Raw genomic sequence first — 15,600 nt, 5'->3', positions numbered from 1 at the left:
TCCCTCACCTCTGTCAGTGTGTCTGCATTTTGTGAAAGTCACAATCAGCAGGTGCCTACCAATAATCATCCCACTTTTGCTTTTCTTTATCATTTGAGACTGTAATAAATGGTAACTTGAGTTAGACAGTAGTAGATTCAAAAGCCAGCAGTCTCTCTCTAGATTACTGACATCTGACAAGTGTCTTAACCTCTATAAAATCTTCCTTATTTGTGAAAGAGAATTCTAATAATGGCAGCTACCATATTGGATCATTTCTATGATTAAGAGAGATAATACTTCAACCATACTTTGCAGAACATCTAGTTTATGCAAAGGCCCTAACGAATGTTTTGCATCGTTATTATTTGATCTATATTTCAACATGCTCGTTATTTTTATGGTTTTATATGTTGTGGAAAATTAATCAGCAATATATCTTATTTTTTCTTTTTATAACACTAGGAATTTGGGTTGTTTAAAATTATCTGGGGATATATGCATAATTTCTCTAAATATCTACATATTAAAAATTGTTTTCAGTTATTTTTATTTTCTTGAGATGTATTCACCAAGCTGTAGACTCAAGATCAATGAAGAGATTTTATGAACCTTCTTGCAAATTCCCAAACTACTCTCCAGAGGGAAGTAAACCAATTTACAGATAGCTGTATGGCGTTAATAAACCTCTTTCCTCTCAGACACACTAACATTAGGTTTTCATTATTTTAATTTATTTATTATAAAATAATCTCCATAAAATTATACTTTAGGCATGTGATTTTGCCTTTGACTCACTAATGGGACAGAGGCTTTGTTGTTCCCACAATCTAAGATTAGCACTCTTTCATGGCTGATCAGTTCATTTTTTGTGAAGATTGGGAGCCAGTTAACATGTCAAGGCAGCATCCAATACAATCACTAAACACCCTTAGGCTGAATTCCATTCCAGTGTTTCCCTTTATGTAGAATTTTTAGGCTGCAACTCCAGAATGAAACAAAGAATATTTTTAGACATTATGTACTATAGGTCATTTTAAAGATCTGAACAGAATTACTTTGACAGGCAACATTAAAGAGAAATATCACCAGAAGTGCCAATATAATTACAGTTAATGTGGAATTGATGGAAACAGTGTTAATTTGAAACCCACAGATTCCACTGAGCCTCCATCCATTGCTTTGCTACAATGCTGCCTTTTAGGGAACCATTTTCCCAATCTCAGATTACTCATTTTGGCATTGTCCCACCATTTTCCATCCTCTTAACTTTTCCATGTCCTTTCTCCTTAACTGGCCTACTACAATCTTCTGTTCTCTGAGGCAAAAGTCAAAATGCCATGGATCCTTGCAGAAAAAGCCATGTCAGTTATGTTACTTCCTATTAAAACAGGAGCTATCTACATGCAGCTAGACAAGAGGGGTTTTTAAAATCATCTAAACTCATGATTATTGAACAACCACAAGGCTTGATAGTGCTCCATGATTCAAAGATGAGTAGGCAAAAAAGGATCAAAATGAAATTGGAAGAGAGGAAAAGGAAAAAAATCATATTGATCAAGAACTGGAGGGCCGGGGATTTAGCTCAGCAGTTCAGTGGCCTGCCTTGCAAGCACAAGGAAACGAGTACAAGAAAAAAAAAAAAGAACTTGAAAAGATTTTGAACGGGACTGGACAGGAAATAGGGCCTCGCTCAGCAGCAGGGCAATAGTGTTACCTGGAAAACAGGCAGCCACTAGAACTCAGGACATCAACAAATAGCCCATGTTAAGCCCACGTTGGAGAAACATGAAAAAAATACATATATAATAAGAATTAGCTATACATTCAAACATTGCGAGAACTTACATGCAGAACTTACACATAAAAGCTCTGAAATTGTACATTATCAGCAAGGAGAAGAATCCATACTGCACACACACACACACACACACACACACACACACACACACACACAGAATCCATAATGCACACAGCTGGATTTGGGAAGACAAGATTTAGACTTACCGAATTTCATAAGTTTGGAGAGAGAGATAAAAATGAAGAAAGAAGATACAGAGGTTAGAAAGTAGAGTCCAAGCTCTCCCAGAGAAGAAAAATGAAAACTTGGGGTGTAATCACTGTTACCTTATATATTAGACATTTCCCAAAGCAGTGGGACACCTAAATTCAAAATCAATTAAAAGATCAAGATCTAAATACACACACATAGAATATGAATATACTGAATATTTCTAATGTTTCAGAAAAAATTATATTAATGAACAAAAAGAAACTACTACAACTATTAAAGCAGAAAAAACAGGGATATATATATATGAGTGTATATATATATATATATATATATGTGTGTGTGTGTGTGTGTGTGTGTGTGTGTGTGCATACACAGTAGTATATAATGCCTAGAAATATGCTACAAATTAAATACTGTAAATATTACCTAAGTCTATTAATGTATATTTGTAGCTATCCAAATGTTTTATATCAAGTGTATACATAAAATATGATACACACAATACAATATAATACAATATCATGTGTGTGTGTGTCTTTTGATGATATATATATGAAAAATAGGCTCTATGTCAAGAATAAGTACAGAATAAATGTAGTCATGGACATAATATTTTAAAGTCACCCAAGGAATCTAGGTAGGAAAAGTGGAATTTCTAAGGAAGGGAAGAGAATGATATTCATATATATATTACTGATTTTTTTTCCCTAAAACAGAGAAAATCTTTTATTAAGGTACTTTCTGGAAAAATGTGAGATGCAAAACAAAAAAAATGAGAACCTTATTGTGTACAATGTCTAGAATGAGAAATACAAGTAAATATAAAACTGAATTTTTAAAAGACCTAAATATGATTATCAGGCAATTTAAGTGTCATGAATAATTCTTACAGGTAAAATAGAAAGTACAAAAATTATATTTTTGTTTCAAATAAACAGGATACATATAATTTTAAGAATTTAAATGTTTCCGTCAAAATCACAGAATGACAGAGACCAAGCCCAGACTTCTCTCACTTGTACTTACAAGCATAAAACTAAATCCCCAGAAAGTGACATCAACCTCTGTGTTGAAGTAGCCAAATAAGTTTGCTTCAAAATTCAAATATAGCTGAATATCAGGAAATCTACTAACATAAGTTGTTCTTAATAGAAAGAAATAATCATTTCTTCTGGATATCTATTTATTTCAATAAAAACATCATCCAATCCTATTTAATTAAATTAATAAGCTAAGAAAAAGAATAATGAATAAAGAAGATATTGAACATGAATGTCAAACCAGTAACCATTTCATTTAATTATTGGACACTGAGAGTCGTTCTTATTTTGAAGTTAGGGTCTTAGAGAGGATGGTCATGGAATAATTATTCTTAAATATTATTCTCAAAAGCCCAGCCAACATTATAAATATGGTAAGAACAAAAGTGAAGAAAGTTAATTTTCAAAAATTTTAAATGCATTGAAAGAAAAAAATAGAAAAATCCATGGAAAAAATTTCAGGTATGACCAAAGAATTCAGTGAAGTTACTAACCAAAATGAATCCAGAAATTCCCTATAAAATTATGACAAAATTGAGAAACATATAATGAAACAGACATTTTTTTCTGAGTTAACAAGAAAATTCACAACATTAGGTTTAAAAGCTTTTGTGACTTATCAAGAAAAGATGCAAAAAGAGTCCCTATAAGGCTTTATCGATGAACATCAACGACCTGAATAAAGGTAGAAAAATAACGATTTTGAAAAAGTAGTATGGGTAAATGGCCAATAGGCCAGATAATATATCACTGTAATACAAACAAAATAAAAATTCCAATGGGTCAAGATTGGCAGTTAACAACTCATTATAAAAGTCATCAGGGAAAATGAAGGGAATGTAGGAAAGCACACTTTTAAACAAATACTAATGAGGTAATGCTTTCAATATCATATATCTAAGTAAAAAAGATGTATTAAAATTATGTACTCCTAGCAGGTGGAAAATGGAACAGAATATAAAACTAAAAATATGCCAAGGTCCATATACATGTATATTCTACCTATATATGGCATTACATTACATGTGACAAGACTAAACAATGATAAAGGGTGTATTATTCTAAAATGCAAAATGATTCAATAATAAAAAGCACAAAACAAATTAAACTATGTAAATAAATACATCATAAATCTTGACAGTGGTTACCTGGATGATTAGAATATGGGTGCTTTTTTGTGTGTCTTCCAAAGACTATTTACTCATTTAGAAGAAGAAAATTGCACTTTTAAAAACTTAAAACAACCATCTTTAAATTGTAAAAATGCATGTATTTTCTCTAAGGTTTACGTAAAGCTTGTTTCTAGACAATCAAAAACACTATATCCTACGTAGATGTCGGGTGGGGGGAGCCCAGGCTAAAGCTTCACCTCTAATTTTGGAAAATACATGAGATACCACGCTCCCACTGCTGCACAACACCGAGATCTGGGCTTTCTCTTGTTATTAACGGAGGGACAAATGGAGATAGGGCTGCTTGGCTGAGAAGGAGGAAAGGCAGTGGAGGGACACAAATCGAGATGAACAGGAGCTGACTCGGCAGAACTGTTAAATGACTTCGCAAAAGACCCGTCACACTGGATAAACGGCAGCCCCAGAAGAAGCAGTTTAGCACTCCCGCAGTGCACACAATTATTCCAGGAATAAGAATGAAAGGAGGGAGAGAGGAAAGAGGAAAGGAAAGGAGATCAAAAGATGCTGTAATGAGTCTGCAGACTTTTCTTAAATCAGCTGCTGGGCAGAAGAGGACTATAAAAGAAAGCCCAAAGCAGAGAGCTTGTACTTCATTTCACTGGGCAAACGTCCACCACTTCTGCTCATGAAAAATGGTAAGTTCGTCTGTGGATGTTGACTACACTCTAATTGTTTTTATGGTAAATGAGGCATGAAACCTACTGTCAGAAAACATGATGTCCACAGCAAACAGCCACAGTTTGTCTTCCTGGCAGGTCACTCTTAGGGTTGCTGCTGTCTCCCGTCAAACGCGTACCATATCCTAGCATTTTTGCCTTAGAGAGGAGTCCCCGCCCCTACTCCCCCATATCCACACACCTTTCCCCTAGTACTTCCTTCAGTGCAACCAAAAGGAAACTTTCTGAAAGATGAGGCAGGAGACAAAAGAGGGGAGAAAGGAGGCAAAGACCTCTCTAAAACATATGGAGAGTTGTATAGACCAACATTTTTATACTCTGTATTTTAATGAGAATTCTGAAGCTCATTAAAATCCTAGGATCAGATCTGATGATTATTGTATTTCTGGATTTAACCCTATTCATTGGAAACTAAGCAAATAAATCCAAGCAGCCTGTTGCCGGTTTCAAGTCAATAGATTTTTATTTTATTAATTTCCCCTCTGATCTCCTTTAGGAGTGTAAATATATTAGCTCAGATATTTTCTTATCAAGAAATGATCAAGGTGATCTTTCTTCTCAACCATGTAATCTTAAGGTCCTATAAGTAGAAACCAAAATTTGTTTTGGTCAACTGCTTCACTATGATTAAGAAAATATATTGTGATACAAATCTGTGTAAAATAATTTCTCTTTCTGCCTTATACCAAACTCTATGCATCCTAAATTTCATTTGCATTTATTAAAAAAACATATTTGTTTGTTTGTTTTTTGGTACTGGAGATCGAACTCGGGACCTTGCTCTTGAGAGGCAGGCAGTGGCATCACTGAGCTAAATCCCCGGCCCTCAAAACAAACATATTAATGACATCCTATTTCTAGATATGCTGCCTGAGAAGTCATGCCTCAGTGTCCCTGGACTGACTGTACCTGAAATATTGAGAGTTGCGTGGGATGCTAGGGTAGGGACAGATAAAGCTATCTTCTTATGATAACCCACATAGCAGCCACTGTATTTGAAGCCTGACACTGAATTCTTTAGACTTGAATTAGAAAAGGCATTTCTTGGATAGATTTCTTCTTGTTCCAGTTTACAGGCAACTAATCCTCACTGCATTGGATCAAACAGATGGGCACAATCAATTCAGGGAAAGCAAGCAATGCCAGTTCTGTTCAATCTTCCCTCAATGAGCAGTGGAGGAGAGAGGAAAACAGCGAAGAATGGAAATTCAGACATGCCAGCACCCAAGATAGCTTAGCAGAGGAAAAGATGAAAAGGCACACTGAAATATATATCCTGGCAGGTGGAAGCACTTGCTGCTAGAGAGAGTCTAAAAATGCCACGACAATGCCAAACACATCAAGCCTTCAGGCAGCAAGGGGTACTGAAAGGAGAAGGGGCAGAGGGAAGTGGGTGTGATGTCAAAACTAAAGAAATCAGCAGATTGTCATGGTGCACATCTAACATCTCAGCTACCTGGGAAACTGGGCAGGAGAATCACAAGTTCATGCTTACCCTGGACAGTTCATTGACTTAGTGACAACCTATCTCAAAGAAAACTGAAAAGGGCTAGGGATGTAGCTGTGGTAGAGTACCCCTAGATTCAATGCTCAATCTTCAGCATGGTGGTGGTGGGGTAACCAGGAAAACAGCAACAGCAACTCTAGGGAAGAAGGAGGTCCAGATTTACATAAATCTCCATAGTTTATGATCTATAGCCTGTTGTGATGAGCAATTAATTACTGCCTTTAGGTAATTATTTCTCAGAGAAACCAGGGCCTTCCAAAGCAGTTTTAATGTACCTGTTAGCTCATCCTAGGCTCAACTGCTCATTTGGTGGGAAGTCAAACTGGAAGAGCAGCCTACCAGTGGCAGGAGAAAAATTAATGAAAATGAGCCAGAAATAAAGTGGCCTTGACATTGATGGTGTGCGCTCTCTGCTTTTGAATGTGAAGAGCATGATAAGCTGCCTTCTTGGTTCCAGCAGACACTGATTTCTCTCTACATTCTGGCGCTCAAAGGCAAGGGCTTAGGCATCTTTGATTCCTCTGGCCTCTCCTCATCCTCTCTCCTCCCACAAGGCCATTATTTCTTCCCTTCTTGCTCCTTGAATTTGTTTATGTCAACCCTAAAATATTTGTCCGTGGTAAAGGCATCATCGTATGGTTTATTTGGAGAATGGTTCTCCATGCCTTGATTCATCAATGATCCTCACAGTTCTCAGAGCCCCAGGCTTTCCCTGCCATGTGGTCAGGCTCTCTGAGCCAACAGTTAATCATTTCCATGCTTCTCCTCAGTTTCTGAGATGGAAGTGTACATTTCTGTTTGAGAATGGATGATTAAAACACTTCTTATCTCCAAATGCCTAGATATTGGCAGTGATGCTACCATTTTAACTATACAATAGCTCAAAATCCTATCTGTACATATATAAACACATAACTTGCAAATATATGTGTGCATAAATGAGTATGTACACCAACATGATGCATCTTCTTCATTATAATATCTATAAATAACACATTATTTAAAAATACATGATTGGTACAAGCAGGCAGCATGTCCTGGTCTTCAGCAGAAAGTAAAGCGTATCCTGATCTGGCTTTCCAGAGAGCATAACTGAAACTACTTTCATTCTACAGCTCTTCCATACTTTTTGTCTGGCAAAGACCTCCTTGACTCACCTAGTTTGCACTGCTAAGAAATGCCACAGTGGTAATACAAAGTTCCAAATTTGTTCAGGCCCCAGTGAGCATCTTACCGCTGGAGGTGGTGGTCCAGAGTGTCTTTCTCAGCATTCAGCAGAGCTGTGGCTTGAGTTAGAAGCCGATGGCTGCAGCTTACAGATTTCAGCTCCAGGATAAGGAGTCCCAAGCAGAACATGGCTCCCATCTCCTCCAATTCACTGGTGCCAAACTGCAGACCCTGCCAAACAGAGCAGTCAGCATTAGGTATGGAGTGGGGACTGAGAGGAGACAGTTTGAGATCAGAGGAAGAATGAGACCCATGCCCGTGGCAGAAATTGAGAATAGTACTTGTCTCTCATTGTTCAGTGTGTATTGTTGAGCATTTGTGGATTGATGACTTTCAGCCTGTGTCATGTAGTGTCCCCTGTTGATAATAAAAGATAGGGAAGGATGTAGGGCCAGGGATCAGTCACCACTCCCCACTGCAGCGAAAGCAGTACTGCTTTTTTTCTATATTGCTGAAAAAGGTTTCCTGCTGAAACAATTATAAACAATCTTACTAAGATGTTCTCTACACTTCAATTAAATTAATCTATCAATGGACAAAAGTAGGAAGATAATTCAAGTACAAATACTGAACTGAAAAAAACAGCAAAACAAAGTATTTATTTAAGACTACCTTTTCATGTATAATGAAATAATGAGTAACATCCAAACCAAGATATCTCTCTGGTATGGTCCATGAGTAACAGTTAATAGCACCAATTAACACAATTTCATTGAACACTTATTATGTGCCCAACATTATTATAAGCTCTTTCCTATGGATAAAGTCAGTGACTCCGTATCAAAGTTTTTTGAGGTAAAGATTTTTATTTTCTCCATTCTATAGACCAGCAAATTCAGACACATAAAACTAACTAAAGTTCTCAAGTCCTAGAAACTAGAAATTATAGAAGCTAGTAAGTGTATACTGGCTAGACTACCCCACCACAAAATTGTACACATACATCAGAGAGGCTTGAATGCATGGTAAGGTAGAAATTGGATCAGAACTGGGATGGAATCATGATTTCATTGCTTTCTGACAGCAAGATCTTGGATTTATTGAACTTTATTAGCCTTGATTTCTTCATTTATAAAGTGGGATACTAAATCTCTCCTACAGACACATAAGCATTTCATCATAAAAAGTATTTCAAAATGGCCATATTAATGCATATTAGCTGTTTCTCATTCTGTCTTCCTAATAAAAATGTTTAATGTGAAAGAATTCAATATGGCCCTAAGTTCTTCATGTTTACAAATTACTTTTCACTGAAATAAAAAAATCAATAGTAGGTTATTATTGTTAAAAAATATACTATTATATTGCATAGTATATTTTAATGATATAGCTATACATTCATTATAATAGGTAAAAGAAAGGATATCAAATCTTCCCAATACAAAGAAATGATAAATATTTGATGCAATGGATAGAATTATCTTACTTTGATCACTGTATACATTTACCAAAATACACTCTACATTGTGGCCCATAAACACGTACAACTAAGCAGGGAATGGCGGCAAACACCTCTAAGCCGGCACTTGGTAGGTTGAGGCAGAAGAATCACTGCAAGTCCAAGACCAGCCTGGGCTACATAGTGGGTACAAGGCCAACTTGAACTACATAGCGAGACCCTATCTCGAAATAAATAAATAATTGTACAACTATTATGTGATTTTAAAAATAAATTTCCTTATTAAGGGAAAAGAAAAAAATGTGAGATAATGAAAAGATGAAAATAAAGTGTTTGTAGATGGGGAGGGGAAGAGGGGGTGAAGGGAGGGCAGGGGTAAGGGGAAAAAATGAGAATCAAGACTCATCATGTAGAGGTACAAGATCCCAAACAATGAATGTAACTGTACTGTATCCCTAAAATGTACCAATTAAATTAAAGCTGAAAAAAAATAAAAAATAAATAAATAAATTTCCACATTTAAATGTTAGTGGCATAGAGAGCAAGGGTGGGAAGGAAGAATTTTTAAAGAGTGGTCGTGAGTATCCCAAGGAAAAGCCAAATTCCAAATTGTGAAATCATAAGCCTCACAAAAGAATTTCTAGATAAAACCATAAAAAGAAGTGGAAAGACCTCACTTTTGTAACAGCTGCTTGAAAATTTGATTTGCTGCATGCCTTGACACCTATTTCCGAGGAAAACAGCGATTATTTCAGAGTCAGGGCAAGTGCATTCCTCCGTAAACAGCCTCAGTTCAAGGGGGAAGCCAGATGTTGATCAAATTGTTTTCTTAAGTCAATAGAAAAAAATTACTTCTTAAAAGGAAAGAAAAACCTGGCATCTCTTTGCCTGTGCTGAAGCTGTAAGCAAGCTCTTCCTAACTTGTTTTAATTAAGGCTGATCTTCATGGTCCAGAGAAAGGAATTGAAGGTTCTACCCTCCTGCTCTGTCAGCTATCTCCTTGCTGGAGGCAAAGTCGGGTTAAGAAAAGGAATACAAGGAAGATTCCACCCCCTCAGGCACAAGTAGCTCCTCATTCACATCTGGAACCCCAACACCCAGCAAAGCACACAATAAGCGCTCTGTGGAGGTAAAATAAGGGCAAGTCCTGGGGGAAAAGTCTCACAGCACATGACATACTGACAGCTAGTGGGCAATTCCATCCTACCAGTCCATTTCAGTATCACAACAGCTAATGAGGCAGCATTTTATAGTATGAAAATATCTTTGCATTCCCAGTGTTGCCATTTATTTCAGGCAAAGGTTGGTAAATAGTCCAGAAAACCTCTAAGAGGACTTGTATCACTTTAGGAGCCATGGGAACTTAGGCAGTTCATTTTACCCTCTATTACAATTCTATTCTTTTTACTCTCATGCACTGTCAAAAATATTGGCTTTGTTTATATGAATGACCTCTTCCTACTGCAAATCCTTGGTATGGAAATATAACCTTCAGGAGGATGGACTGAGAGTATCTGATTCTCTTTTAATTTTATGTCTGTGTCTTGGCACACACACACACATGCCTATGATATGGCACATTCTCTATATATGATAAATTGGTAAATAATGGCTATTTGTGGGTGAATACGGAGATGTATGAATGGATTGTCTCTCAGATGCATATTTCATTTGTCAAGGACAACTTGACTGCTCTGGGTAGAGAGTTCATGAGCACCTTCAAATTATGTTCTGCCATTGTCCAATTGCATGATAATCTAAAAATTTTTAATTTTATTTTTGTTCCATTACATTCACCTCTGAAACCTGGTGTGATGTAGCAAATGGGTAAATAACATTTAGAAATTTTGCTTTTTGGTCAATTATCACATACTCACCAAGGATATAAATATAGCTATAAATAACTAAACTTACAACCTCAGTACTGAGGTTATAAATAAAGCTGGCTCTGGGTTAGTTTAAAAATGAGTGTAGGGCCAGAGATTTAGCTCAGTGGAACCACTGCCTGCCTCGCAAGCACAAGGTCCTGAGTTTGATCCCTGGTACCAAAAAAAGGTGAGTGTAATAAAATAGAGATCCAATTTCCATCTCACACAGATCTAATGAATTAGGGTGGGATGTTGACCTTTTTCAGGGGGGGCAGAAAATAACAAAAAGTCTGACTACTGTGACTTCAACAAATAGAACTATACCTTGCACTCAATAATTTGGTGGTGAGGTGTAAGGTTCACAGCATGATTCCATCAATTTTAAATCAGGGCCATGCACTGTGCTATTTTCCTGAATTTATTATCATGTTGAGAAGTGGTTGCTCTGGCTCCAACCAGTGCTTCACTACTCAAAAGAGGAGAAAGAGAGAATAGGGAAATAGGGCACCAGCACACTGTTGCATATGTCTGACCTGCCAGAACTATGTATACGAGCCACTTCTAGCTTTATGGTAATCATATACCTGGAAAATTTAGCTTGTTCAACTCTGTAAAAAGAGGAAGAGAAGAGAGGAGAAATTAGAGATGTGGGTATCCAGGTCAGTCAGCAGAGTCTGCCACACCACTATTCTGGTACCAGTGCTGCTAGGAAATGTAAGTCCTTATCTATGCATGGCAGTAATAAGAACAGGATTCACCAGCATATTTTTTAAAGTTTTCTTAAAAATCCACCTCAAAAAAAGAATGCTTGCTACATATTGATAAGACCTAATGTCTAAAAAGATAAACTGAAATAGACTAAATGCTGATAATTAGTGAGAAAAAAAAGGGAGGACAATTAATAAACAAATATGGGAAAAGTACTCAAGTATTTAAATAATAATGTTCTTTTACACCCAGCAAATTGGTAAACATGTATTTAAATTGATAACATCTAGTGCTGACTTCCTTTATTCCCAAAGCTGCGGGTGTCAAAATGCCTGGTAGAAGTTTAAATTGATTCATCCCTTTTGGGAAATTGTTCAATAACATCTGACATGGTTATGTCCCTTCAGGGATCCATTCCTAATGAACTGATTGAAAATAAAAGTGAAGTTATATATATAAAAATGTAAATTATGTCAGTGTTATATGTAATTATCAAAATCTGAGAGAAATAAAACTCTAAATGTCTAATAAAGGAGGAATCACTAAGGAAATTATAATGGAATAAATTTGATAGGATATAATGAAGACATTAAAAGGATAATTATAACCACCATTTTTTGCAATATGGAAAATGCTCATGCTTTTATGATAGTTAAAGCAAGATAAAATCATGTAATGATGCAATTTATGGTGAAGAGTTATTATTGAAACCAGAGGTAGCTACACCCAAATCTCCCAAACACTTTCAAATATCATTGGTAGGGTTTGCAAATAAGACAGAAACATTGAAGGAGATAGAACTCTTATCAAAAAGAATTTCCACATACTAAAAGCTTTAAGAAATTACTGCTACCTACAAAAATGTCTTAAAAACTAATGTGTGCCAATAACTTGATGGTAAAATTCCCTTTAGCCACTGTAAGATATTCTACTTATCTTTGACACTATATAGAAAATTTAGATTTATTTTCGTTTCTTGTGCATACTTGGAATTTATTGGCAGTATCACTGGTGTTTTGTGCAATTCTGGAAAAATATAATTCACTATCCTTTTGAATACTGCTCTTTCTTATTTTCTGACACGGAAATCAAAAGAGAAATACTTTTGAAGTTATATAATATATTTTTCACTGCACCCTCTATACCCCTTAACTTTATATTTATGTTCTCTATTTCTTCCTTTCATTACAATAAATGCATTAAAATATTTTTTCACATCAATGTTCCTTTCCATTAATTCTATCTTCAACTGCATTGAATCTGCTCATTAACTCATCTATCTCAAAACTGCTTCTGAAATAATTCTAATTATGGTTATTTTATAATCATTCACCTAATAAACTACCTACTTTTTCCTTCATAGTCAGCTTTCTGGGCATTATTCAGTAGTTTTATTTTTCTGTTTAATGCAGCATCAGTAATGTAAACTTGTTTGGTCAATTATTTTGTTATTTTGTAAATTCTGCACTAATTGTTTTAACTTTAAGAAAGTCACTGTAGGTGGGTTTTAAAGCTTTTTCCTCCAGTTAGATGAGTTTTCCTTCCTTAGGTATTTAGGGACATTGTCAATAAGTGATCACTACTCACTAAAATTTTGATTTGAGAACTTCTAAGCTATACTGTACTTTTTAATTGTGAAGCACATGCTGCTTGAAGGAGGGTTAGGTTCCTGAATTATGAATGAAGGCTTTGGTATTTTTTTTTCTGCTGTACCCCAAACCATGGTCAAAATGACCAAGGTTCCCCATTAGTACCTTTTAAGATTGTGGTTTTATTAATCCACTGAAAGCTCCTGACATCTCTGTAGATCCTGGCTTTGCATGGTGGTCTCCAATCAATCTTCAAACCTTGCACAATCCTCTACTTTTGTCACCAAACTCAGTTATTAAGTGAACAGGAATTAGTGTCAAGCTCTAAAGACCTACAGTAACCCATGGCAATTTTTTTTTCTGTAAACCCAGCATCATTGAACACCCTCTGTAAACATATACAAAGGAAAATCTTAACCTATGAAAAATAGATGCAGTTAAAAATATTTCAGTTAAAAGGAAGACACTCTGAAGATACCAAATCAATACCTTTTGTCATGAAATAGATTTACTGCCAGAAATGAGAGAACAATCTGGGAAATTTCTTGTTTTTATTCTCAGAAAGAAACAAGAATATATTGTGCTGATGAAAGTACAATGCAAAGCATTAAAAAGGAACCATAAGAATTTAGAATTTAGAGGAGACTTCACAATTGAGATGGAAAATGCAACTTCTAGATTAAAATGGAGACCACTAACAGACTATTCAATGCAGAAAATAAAATCCACTAAACAGAAGAGAACTTAAAGACATTTCCCAATATCAAAGGGACATAGATTAAAAAAATGAGATAAATATGTAAGTCAAGACTTTGGGACACATAAGAAAAAGTGATATAGTCCCATTTCCAACTTCATATTCAGACAGTATAACTGTCATAATAGAAGCCAAAAGAAAAAGAGGAGGAAAGGAAAAAGAAGAGAGCACTTACTTGTGTCCTGGAAAATATCTGACTTTACAGATTAGGCAAGCTCAGCAAATATATTGGATATAATCAAGGAACTAGTACCAGGATACCTACAAAATAATAAAATTAAATAACCCAAGATTTGTTCACATTATTAAAATTAAACACAATGAAGCAAAATATTCAGCATTTTACATAAAAATATTTGTGCTCCTGAAATCTTATCTATGTGTTGTGGCCAAGAAGAAAAACTCAAAGATGAGAAAGCAGCAGAATCAAACCACACATAGATAAGAAGTGTTTTACCTTTGCTTGCGATATTAACATAATATAAAAAAGATTATTATAATGTAGGAATAAAACAGCAACCTAATTGGATAGATAAATAGATAACAGCTAGATATAGATACATATACTAATTAAAGAAAAAGTTGTTTATGTTCAGAAAAGAATACACTAAAGGAATTTTCCCTATGGAGTATTTTCTTACAAATGTCATGGAGACAGTTTCATTATGAATTCCACTAAAGATGATAATATAGCAAGAAGTCAAAAGCAGAGAAGAAAAGGTGACCTCCGAATGAATGCACACACATCTGATACAAGTTGCAGTATAAGCACAGAGACACGGTACAGCCTGAAAGGATAGTGTGTATAGTGGGTGAAAACCTGCCCCTGGAGCCCAGATTGATAGAGTTCAGTCATGCTGGCAATTTTGACCATATGACCTAAAGTAAGTCATCTGAACTTTTACTGCCTCAGTTGTCTAGTCTGTACAATGGAAATAATATAACTATATGTAGCTCATGGAGCTACTCAAATAAATCAGTGAATATATATATATGTATATATATATATATATATGTGTGTGTGTGCGTGTGTGTGTGTGTGTGTAATCTAGAGTAACAACTCACCCATTACACATTATAAAAGTATTTCTTATCATCACTAATAATAGCACATGCTTATATAAAATCAATAATTACATTCATACTTGACCATAACTGCTATGCCCTAATCTATAGCCCAATCTCACGGTTATTATTTGGAAAGTTTTAGACAATTCAATAAGAAAAGTTAAGTCACACATACCAGAAAGGAAGAAATCACATCATTATTACTTGAAGGCTTCTTATATACTAAAATAAAACAACAGAACCAACTAAAACACAAAATCTATTAGATATAATGCAAGTGTTAAAGAAGCAGGAAAGGTTACAAATTAAACATACAAAAATCAATTTTCATTATATAAGCCAGCAAAATATATTATTAAGTATAATAAAAATTTCATTCACAATAGCAATCTGACTGTAAATTATCTAAGAATGGAATTAGTAATAAATATCCAATGGTTATATCATATATTCTAGGGCTTCAGCAAGAAATAATGAGGAAAATTTAGGCAAATGAAGAAACTGGCTATGTTTCTGGGAAAGGAAGCTCAACACCATGCAATATCAATTCTCCTCATGTTAGTCTATAAAAGAA

At 35.3% G+C, this 15,600-nt stretch overlaps 1 protein-coding gene across 1 annotated transcript in view; it reads right to left on the bottom strand.

Moving 5' to 3' along the window:
• Positions 1 to 15,600, bottom strand: part of Agbl1 (ATP/GTP binding protein like 1) — a 702,610-nt gene that overhangs the window by 218,554 nt on the left and 468,456 nt on the right. The window contains exon 21 of the mRNA XM_033761003.1: positions 7,645 to 7,808. Coding sequence (XP_033616894.1) covers positions 7,645 to 7,808 — 164 coding nt within the window. The remainder of the gene's footprint in view (positions 1 to 7,644; positions 7,809 to 15,600) is intronic.

This window comes from Fukomys damarensis, unplaced genomic scaffold (genome assembly GCF_012274545.1).
Source record: "Fukomys damarensis isolate Sample0158 unplaced genomic scaffold, DMR_v1.0_HiC HiC_scaffold_7, whole genome shotgun sequence".
Classification (NCBI taxonomy): domain Eukaryota; kingdom Metazoa; phylum Chordata; class Mammalia; order Rodentia; family Bathyergidae; genus Fukomys; species Fukomys damarensis.
This window is presented reverse-complemented; position numbering and strand designations above follow the sequence as displayed.